Below are 10,544 nucleotides of genomic sequence, written 5' to 3' on the forward strand. Positions count from 1 at the left end.
TTAAGTGGAGAGCAAATGTTTTGAGAATGATGAGGGCAATGAATGTACAAATGTGCTTTACACAACTGATGTATGTATGGATTGTGATAAGAGTCATATGAGACCCTAATAAAATGATTAAATAAATAAATAAAAATAGAATAGGCATTCAAAGAGTTGTTTTGACAATATGTCTAAGTAAGAGTGCCTAACATAGCATTTGACATTTAGCGAGTACTATGTAAGAAGCCCTGGTTGTGCAAGGTCAGCAATTTGAAACCACCAGCTTCTCCGTGGAAGAAAGATGTGGTTTTCTGCTCCCGTAAAGATTTACAGCCTTCATCTGTAGGCAACTAGAAATCCCTTACTGAAAGGTCGCGGGGAGGAGATGAGCCAGTTAGGGTGCAGGGTAGCAACGATGAAACATACAGCTTTCCTCTAGTTCCTAAATGCTCACCCCCGCCCCCCGGTAGCCTAGGCATTAGTTTGTTCTTACAAGGCCTCTAAGCTGGTCCTGGGAATAGTAACTGATGCCAACCCCATTCTGCATAATAGTCATTCTTTTTGATAACTTTTATTTTTATATAATTTTGAATTTGTGGAAAAGATACTGGAAGAAAACAAAGAAAGGCTTCATACTCTTTCCCAGAGTGCCAATTGTCAACATTTGACCTATGTTCTTTATCATCCTTTCTCTGCGCTTTTTTTTTCTTTTTTTCCCCCCCTTATTCTTTAGTTCTAATTAAAAACAAAACCAAAAAAACCCCCTTCACAACAGAAAATAGAAGATAATTTCCTTTCAATTCTGAATATCGTGAAGAACCTCGCTTCTCCTTTCTTCCCCCCTAAACACGAAGGAAACCAGACAGCATTAGTGTGGCACAGAGTTGGTTGTAGAGTCTGTGCTGTTTTCTTGATCCTGCTTCTCTTCTTCCTGGGCTGACTCTAGTAATGCCGGCTGGTTTCCTCCTCACTGGAGTCGCTGTCGGGTCCACCCTCAACACTGGCTGAGTTCTGGCCAGATGCAGAACTTACTCAGGCGTTGTCTGTGGCAACAGCTCCTTTATATGGTGGGGAAAGAGCGAAAAATACCTCTTGTCAATATCATTCCCAGGTATTCCAAAATAATCGCAAACACATGATTAACTGCCAAAACTTTTCGACTATTCATCCTCACAAAATTTCCAAGCGGGAGCTGTGCATGTTCAATTCCGTAACCTGATGCTTGTTTATACGTCAGTGCTTTGTGATGATTGTGATCTACTAATCCTCCAATCACATAAGCCTTTGATTCATCTAATTCCTTCAGTACATTGGGTGAATCTGATGTAAGATAAATCAGGTCTCCTTTCTTTATGAGTTCACGATAATGCTCTGGCTGGATGTGGATATCTGTCCAGTGGACCCATCCTTTGTCATTTGCATCCATATTTTTTTCCAGCTGGCCCCCATGGCTTGTCATGTAAAACTGCACAGGAAAAAAATGAGGACCTGATGCCAGGGGCTTAAGTGGAGAGCAAATGCTTTGAGAAGGATGAGGGCCATGAATGTCCAAATGTGCTTAACACAATTGATGTATGTATGGTGATAAGAGTTGCATGAACCCCTAATAAAATGATTTTTTTAAAGGGTAAAAAAACAGACCTGGAATTATTTTTTTAAAAAAACAACTGCACAGGATGCAAGCCTTGTCGGTTTTCTGCATAACACCGTGGAATCTGTTTATGAAGTTCCTTAATGTCCTTTAAGACCATCAAGTCATCAGAACTACAGTCAATGACAAGGTGAAGTGTGCTATGAACAACGTCTCCTTGGATTTCTTTTCTGCCATGTCCATCAGAGCTGGATTCTAGCTGACACTGTTGCTGTCATTTTTTCCCTTGTGTTTTTCTTTTCACTTTTGCTTGCAGAGTTCTCGTTGCTCTTCCTATTGCTTTTGTTTTATTAGCTTCTTCGGTTGCCATTTAGATATGGATTCCAACCCTTCACCGGACCTTGGCTTCCTTCAACATTAGAAGTCTCACTGAAAGCTGGCAACATTTCAGAAGACACAATTTGGTGCTTCTGAGAAACTAGTAGAGGAGGTGACGGGGAATGTGAGAGAATGAGCGGGAAGCTTTTGGGGGTGGTGTTTCTTCAGCTCACAAGCTCTCCTTCTGAAACTTCAACTCCCAGCATCAGGGGCAGTAGCTGCACCCACATTTGTTTTCTAAATCATTTGAAAGCTGCAGACACAGCGGTCCTTTGCTTCTAAATATCCAACGTGTATTTCCTACAAGCAAGAACATTCTCTTTCAATATAGTTAGCAACTAAAATGGATATACTAATATATAATAATATTTAAGTTGCAATATTGACCTAGTTTTTTTGCTGAGTTTCATTTCGATTTGTAATGACTGTTTAATTAGCACAGGTGTAATATGAATACAGCCTTTTTGTAAAACATTACAGATGAGACCAAAGTAATCTTTGTGCACTGTCCTCAGTCACAAGCGCTCTAAACTTAACAGGCACTGTAGGGTACTAGAGACGAACATGAGCTCTTTGCCACTTACCAGCATTGGGCAAGTTCCTTAAACTTTCTATGTGTTTCTGTCATCTGCAAAATAGGGCTGATGATAATACCAATGACATCATAGTTATCACACCGTTGTAGTAAACTAATTAATCCAAATAAAACACTTAAAACAGTCCAGGGCACATAGTTAAGGGATCAAAAACTATTAGCTGGTCTATTTCCCTGTTCAGTCTCACCCTGCAGGGAAACCCAAGGGAATGCAAGCAGCAAACATTGGGCCTACTAATGACTTTATTCCAAGGAGTGGTCCAGCCAAGCAGCACAGGGAGACAGGCCTCAGGAATTCATCAATTCCATCCAGAGGTCAAGTCTCTGTAATCCAATGACTGCCCAGTGGCCATGCTGTCATCTGCCCGTCAAGAGAGCATGCACAGGCTTGTGCTAAGGTAGCGTCAAGTAAAGGGCAGCATGGGACCAGAGGCATGCTCCCTCAGGAGGTGATGAATTTTCCCAGCCAGTCCTTCAGGAGTTGGCCTTGGATAGGGTGGTGATATCTAGGAGCACCATATACTCAGCAGGTATTTATTCGGTCTCCTGGGCCCCTCATCCCAGAGATGCCAACAGTCCTTCTCCCTGGTAGGCAGGAAAGGTACTCTAGTAGCAAAGTGAATTAAGCACTGAGTGGCTAACTGCAATATCAGCAGCTCTACCTACCAGTCACTCCACAGGAGAAAGATGGGGCTGTTTGCTTATGTCTAAAATGAAAAACAAAACACCTACAGCCTTGGAAACTTGAGGAACAGTTCCACTCTGTCCTATAGGGTCACTGTGATCAGAATCAACTCAGTGGCTGTGGGTCTGGTAGGGCAAGGACCAGGGCAAGAAGAGCAGGATGAAACAAAGATTACCAAAGCTCTCTCTACTGCACAGGTTCAACCAGATTACCATCTGCTCTCACTAGCCAACAGACATTTGTGGGGGTGGGGGTCATGTGGGAAAAAGATATGGTCCTGAAGGAAAAAATTCTTGGGCAGCAGATGTATGTTCAGGAGTTTGCATGGCTCTCCGGCCCAAGCAATTAACATAGCATGTTAAAATATAACCTGGATAGGAATCTTGTTCTAAATCCTGCTGGCTGGCTGGCTGGCTGGCTGGCTAGCTTTATAGAGTTCACTTCATCTCTCTGAATGTCTATTTCCATTCCACAGAATGGGTACAGTCATTTCTGACTCACCAAGTAGTCAAAAGATTCAGAAGAGGTATGCGGATGAAAGTAAGAGCTTGATAAATGGAAGCTATTTTTACTTAACAGTTCCTAGGCACTGCTTAGAACAGGATAGCGGGAAGGTCCCAGTCTTGGCACTGGTGTTTGGTGGTGGGCTTCGTTTCTGAGCTACTCTCTGGCTTCATCTACCCTCCTGACCTCACAAGTGCCTTCCTCATGTCCTTGCCTTGGCTCCTGTTCCCACCGCCCCCACTGCCTTGTCTCCCCTTTGGCATCCGGCAACCTGGGGCAACATTTTTGAAGACCCAGGTTCAAACTTCACCTCCTCTTTGAGGTTGTCCTTGGCCCCAGAGAGTGAGTACCCCCATAGCTGTGTGAATTCACTCTCATGAACTAGAATGCCTCCCAATCTACTGGGCTCCTTAGAACTTAGCCTTCAGCCCAGCCCTTAGAAGGCCTTATCTCCCAGTAGGGCCCCAGAGTTGCAGGAAGAGAGACAGAGAGGGGCAGTGCCCAGTTCCTGAGCCTCCCTGCACCTCGAGCACGTCTTTCCTTGTGAATTTTAGGACCAGAAGTACGAAGCCCCATCTGGTGCAGACCCTCTCCCCTGCGCAGGAATAGAACTCTCCAGAATTTCATGTAACGTCTCAGTCCCAGCCTACCAACTTCTTGTCCCTCGCAGGAACTTCTGGCTGGTCTGCGCCTGCTGCTCTAATGAAATAGGACCAGGACCCTGGATCCAGGGACTTTTAGAAGCAGAGTTCTAAGGAGCTCTAAGAGATGCTGTGATGCAAAAGACACGGTAGAGAAGGTGGAGGAAATGGCCCCCTTCCCTGGCCAACCTGGTAGGGGCCCTCCTTCCTGTAAAGGACTGGGCCCAGGGCTCAGACCTTCGAGTCTCCTTGTCTCCCCAAACCACAGCCCAGAGGTGTGAAAGAAAGAAAGAAAAACAGGGGGAGGTGTGGCAGGGCCCAGCCAGGTGCACATTTCACACCTTGACCACAGGTGGGGCCCAGAGCAACTTCACTCTAACTTCCTCTTTAAGCTTCTCCTGCTGGCTGCTCCGGAGGGCACAACAGGAAGGAGCAGCTGGCAGAACCCAGATTGCAGCCCCCTGACCAGGTCTAGGGGCTGCTTTGGACTGATGAGGACCGAATTAGAGAGCATGGCTCAGCCTCAGAATCTTCCAGATGGCTTATCTGTGAATCCTGCTGCGCAACTGCCATTCTGCTGCTCACTGGGGCCCTTCCCCAAATCCTTGTGCCTAGAGTCACTGAGCAAGCCTATCAAATGCTTATTATCCTTATGAAATGATTTGTGCAAGATCACACAACTAGGCAGTCAGCAGATGGAATAGGCTAGGACTGGTCAAACCCTCCCAGCTAATCCAAAGGGTAGTTTTCCTGGAAGACAAGGGTTCAGGCCAAGCCTACACCTCCTCTCATCATTATACTCTGCCTTAGGTGTGGCTGCAATGAGAGGCTCCCAGTGACTTTAGGGTTACAGTGAATATCCTGCTTACTTAACAATCTCAACTAAGGGCCACATCCTGTACTTATAGCCTTGATTATCTTCATCTCGTAAAAATTATGTTGAGAAAACCTGTTCACAAAAGGTTGTGGAATTTGTCCAAGGTCACACAGCTTAAATAGGATGGCATCAGGGTTGGAGCCCAGAGCTGTTGAGTGTTCTTTCCGCTGCGCTTCAGAACAACATCAAGTGAAGACAACCCAGACCCACAGCCCAGGCTGGCCCATCAGGTCACATGCCACTCTGAAAGGAAAACTCTTTGCACCTTTCCAAAGCCCTTGCCATGAACGTCTCATGTTTATTATACCGATGTAACAAGGGGTTGGGGCACAGGAAGAGTATTAGGGATTCCTAGACTTTGTGAATGGGTATGTCAGAAAGTTCAAGGAAGAGCAGAATTAAAAGATAATGGAATTTTCCCACAAAGTTAAAAAAAAACCCTCATATTCCACGTTATTGTAGCTGTCAAGTTGGCTCCCAACTCATGGCAATCTTGTGTGTTACAGAGCAGAACTATTCTATAGGATTTTCTTGGCTATAATCTTTAGGAAAACAGATCACCAGACCTTTCTTCCTCAGAACCACTAAGTAGGTTCGAACCCCTGACCTATAGGTTATCAGTCAATGGAAAACTGCTTGCAGCACTAAGGCTCCTTATATTTCAACATTTGGAGGACCCAGATTAGATTGCCAACTTCTGTCAATATGAGATATTTTCAGTACTACCATCTATTCTTACTATTATTTCATAAAGGGTCATTTTTGTATTGTTTTAATCTTAGTGTCCTTTTATTTTTTTCAAAACAGTTTTATTGGCACAGACTCCACATTAACTTTTTGTTGTCCTGCTTTTTCTCATTTTTAGAAGCCTGATGAAATTCAATCTCTTTGCAGCTCAGCATCGGTAAACCATAGTTCCCTCCCTCTTCTTCACGCTCACAGGCAACAGGCGCTTGCTATGCCCTACTATCCTAACTGACATGGCTTCAGGAACCCACCCATCTTCTCACATGCACAGCTCCTGACCTCTCCCAGGCCTCAGTTCCCTCCAGTCTGGATCCAGCAGGTAGTAAATGGTTTCAGAGCAAGGATGGTCACCTCTTCTGTGTACAGCCTACGAAAAGAAAGAGGCCCTGAGGTCTCCCAAGCGCACATCTTGCCAATTAGTTAAGACTCACTTCCAGATACAAGCCTGGGAAGCTTCGGTGAAGCACCTGACAGCAGCCTGAACCCCAAGGCCATGGGTTCCCATGCGCACACTTCTCAACTGGGGGCAGGAAAGAGGAATGGTTACACCACTTAGTTGTCACTGTTACTAATATAATGGAAAGATGCTGTTTTATAGCTTTTCCTAAAAATTGTGAGCCCCCTACATACTTCCTTCCAAACTCATTCCCCATCTTCTTGCTTCTTGAGAGCAACTACTCTCTTAACTATGTCTCCAGTCCTTGTTTTTAAACTACCTGGTGAATATATGTATCCCAAACAATGTGGCACTGGTTTTGTGTGTGGTGTTTAGGATTTACATAAGCGGTGGCAAACTACACAGTATTCTGTGACTTCTTCCCTCCCATCCACCATGAAGTCATCAGCTTTCAAGACAAAACCATATTAAATTCTGTCGCTTGAGTTGATTTGTTTTCAGCCATAAGAATATACCACAGTTCGTCCATTAGGAACGAACTGAAGTCAGTGTAATGCATGGTGAAGGGAGAGTCAGACTGGCATGGGTTGAGCCTTAGTGCCCGCCCATATGTGCTGTGGGTGGTGAAAGCCTGTTTTCCCCTTTCTGCGTCTGTTTCACCAACACTACAGAGGAATTGAGAGAGCAGAGTGAGGCAGTGTCTGAAAGATCCCTAAAATGGCACTGAGCACAGCCAGTTCTTTCCTTGCTCTTATCAGTTAGTGGAGGAGCCTTGGTGGTGTTGTGGCTCTGCGCCGGGCTGCGATCCGCATGGTTGGCAGTTCAAAACCACCAGCAGCTCCACTCTCTACTCCCATAAACAGTGCGTTGACTCCATGGCACAGAGCTTGGTTTGGGTTTGGTGGATTAATGGAGAGCTGATGAGAACGACTGAGACTTGAAGTGATAGATTCTTTTCAAATATTTTCATTGTTTTAAGTCAGTTCCCGTCATTTCCAGATGTAACCTATTTAAAATCCAGTCTTTATGGTCATATCAAGCTCAAGCCCAGTCCAGGCCCCCCAAATCCCAAGCCCACTGCCATGAAGATAAGCGCCAATTCTAATTTCTTGAGCACCGGCCAAACTCATGCAGAAGTCAGGGTGGCCCCTGGCAGAGTAAGTCTTCCCTTCCAGCGGAGAACTTTCCACAACCCAACCCCCCGGCTCTTCCACAGGGCCAAGACTTGCGGGCCCCAGACCTGTTGCCACTTTCTCTAAAGCAGCTTCCCTCAGCCAGGGCAGTGACAGGCAGGAGGGCCTTGGTGGCCTTGAGTCTCAGTAGGCCTGGCGGAGGGCAGAGGCTGCTGCTGTGAACCGCGTGAAACCATCACTTCCTCTGTGCAGCACAGGTTCCCGACCACAAGCATCCAGACTGCCTGAGCACCGGCCCAGCCATGGTCCCTGAGGTAAGTGCCACCGTGTAGCCTGGCCGGGCCATGCCTGAGAAAGTGAGCTCAACAGGGAGGGTAAAGGGAGAATGGGTAGGAAAGAGGGAACCGATTACATGGAACTGTGTGTGACCTCCTCCCTGGGGGACAGACAACCGAAAAGTGGATGAAGGGAGACGTCGGACAGGGCAAGAGATGACAAAGTACCCATTTATAAACTATCAGGGGCTCATGCGGGAGGGGGGAGCGGGGAGGGAGGGGGAAAATGAGGACCTAATGTCGGGGGTTTCAATGGAGAGAAAATGTTTTGAGAAACGATGTACAAATGCGCTTTACACAATTGATGTGTGTATGGATTGGGATAACAGTTGTAGGAGCCCCTAATAAAATGTTAAAAAACAAAAACAAAAGTGAGCTCAAGCCCCCAGAGAAGCATTCAGGCTGACCCACAAGCCAGGTTGGGTGAGTAGGCAGAAGTTGCAGAACTGGAGGTGGAAGAAGCACTGGATGGGGAATTGGAAAACCAGGTTGGCCACTGACTTGCCGTATGACTACGGGTATGTTTTCTCCTCTCTCTGGCTTTGGTGCCTCAGCTACCAGCACACAGAGGGTACAGGCTTAACCTCAATGACCTATAAGGCCCCCTTCAGTTCTGACGTTTTAAATGCTACATTAAATTGTCACTGGGGAGGCCTGCAGTTCTGGGATAAAGGCTATTTCTACTAGGGCTGGGAGGGGGGAGCCCCTACTGGGCAGGCCTCAGAGTGCGGGACTGGCAAGAGTCCTGTGTTTGGGAACAGCAGTGATTTGTAGGGAGGCCCCCATGGGAGGCCGGAAGTTAAGGTCCCTAGACAAGGGCTGAAGAGGAGGCAGCTGGCTGACTGAAATGGGCAGTGGCCAGCGCACTGAGGCCAGCAAACAATAAAGGAAGAGCAGGGAGAGAAAGTGCAGGAAGAAGTCTGCACACAGGGGAGTCCCTGCATCACTACGCAGCCTAGAAAAGTGAAAAAGACGCATTGCAACTTTGAGAAGCATTGCAGAGCCCTGTGGGGGCCACTGGGGGTTGGACCGAAGAAAGGGGTGGATGGTTTAGTCCTCCCCTCCAGAGGAGCTCCCCTCCAAAACCATTCCTTAGACTAAGGAGTGAAGGAGCCACTGCACAGACCTGTACACAGTCCCTTCCTCCCTCCACAGATGAGCAAATACCAAGTGGTGCTAGAAGCCTCGGATTGGCCCTTCCTCCAAGAAAACTATAGCTCTTCCTATGACTTTGGAGACAATGAGACAGATGTCTGCTGTGCCTTGCCACCCTGCCTACAGGATTCAACCCAGAGCTTTAACCGGGCCTTCCTGCCCGCCCTTGATGGCCTCCTCTTTCTGCTGGGGCTGCTGGGCAATGGTGCGGTGGCAGCTGTACTTCTGAGCCAACGGGAGTCCCTAAGCAGTACCGACACCTTCCTGCTGCACCTGGCTGTGGCTGATGTACTGCTGGTGCTGACTCTCCCGCTCTGGGCAGTGGATGCTGCTGTCCAGTGGGTCTTTGGCTCTGGCCTCTGCAAAGTGGCAGGTGCCCTCTTCAACATCAACTTCTATGCAGGGGCCCTCCTGTTGGCCTGCATCAGCTTTGACCGCTACCTGAGCATTGTGCATGCCACCCAACTCTACCGCCGGGGCCCGCCAGTTCGTGTGACCCTCACCTGTGTCATAGTCTGGGGGCTCTGTCTGCTCTTGGCCCTCCCGGATCTGATTTTCCTATCAGCCCACCATGACGAGCGCCTCAATGCTACCCACTGCCGGCACAACTTCCCTCAACTGGGCCGCACAGCTCTTCGAATGCTGCAGCTGGTCGCTGGTTTTCTGCTGCCGCTGCTGGTCATGGCCTACTGCTATGCCCGGATCCTGGCTGTGCTGCTGGTCTCCAGGGGTCAACGGCGGCTGCGAGCCATGCGGCTAGTGGTGGTAGTAGTGGTAGCCTTTGCCCTCTGCTGGACTCCCTACCACCTGGTGGTCCTGGTGGACACCCTGATGGATCTAGGAGCCTTAGCCCGCAACTGTGAACAAGAAAGTCGTGTTGACGTGGCCAAGTCAGTCACCTCAGGCCTGGGCTATCTGCACTGCTGCCTCAACCCACTGCTGTATGCCTTTGTGGGTATCAAGTTCCGAGAACGGATGTGGATGCTGCTTACGCACCTGGGCTGCTCTAAGCAAAGGAGGCACCAGCGGCAGCCTTCTTCCCACCGGGATTCATCCTGGTCAGAGATCACAGAGGCCTCCTATTCGGGTTTATGAAGTGGGGGCTTCCTTTAACCCACCCAGGCTGACTCCAGCACACTCCAGGCTCCTCCCCTCCCTTTCTGCTAGGCTGCCTCTGACTCTCCCCACAGCCTTGCCCTTCCCCCATCCCCACCAACACAGCACTCTCTGTGGCTGATAGCCCCAGCACTGGCCCATCTCCCCGGTAGTTGGCCTTCTGAAATATTGGCACTCTCACTCCTACTACCTAAAGTCCTGTTGCCCTTTTAATTCGGGAACAGGAATTTGACCTTCCCCACATGCTAACAACACAGAGAGTCCCCCTTAGCCCAGACTTCCTACCCAGTAAAAATTGTAACAATTATTCCTAACACCTCTCTGTATTTACTCATTCTTGGTTTTAAGTCTAAGATCCTGCTTAAAACTTTCCAATAAACAAACTCGACAGGACCAGGGTGTGAGTGC

General features: G+C 47.9%; 1 protein-coding gene and 1 pseudogene across 1 annotated transcript; one reads left to right on the forward strand and one right to left on the reverse strand.

Moving 5' to 3' along the window:
- Positions 1–850: 850 nt before the first annotated feature.
- On the reverse strand, positions 851–2,579 carry LOC101664621 (annotated as a pseudogene).
- Positions 2,580–7,817: 5,238 nt separating this feature from the next.
- CXCR3 (C-X-C motif chemokine receptor 3) lies at positions 7,818–10,115 on the forward strand. Its single transcript, XM_030887499.2, has 2 exons — positions 7,818–7,844; positions 9,021–10,115. Exons 1-2 carry the CDS (start codon positions 7,833–7,835, stop codon positions 10,113–10,115), a joined length of 1,107 nt encoding a protein of 368 aa, XP_030743359.2. The 5' UTR covers positions 7,818–7,832.
- Positions 10,116–10,544: the final 429 nt, after the last annotated feature.

This window comes from Echinops telfairi, unplaced genomic scaffold (genome assembly GCF_000313985.2).
Source record: "Echinops telfairi isolate 266 unplaced genomic scaffold, ASM31398v2 ScPeMD7_7415;HRSCAF=8453, whole genome shotgun sequence".
In the NCBI taxonomy this organism is placed as follows: domain Eukaryota; kingdom Metazoa; phylum Chordata; class Mammalia; order Afrosoricida; family Tenrecidae; genus Echinops; species Echinops telfairi.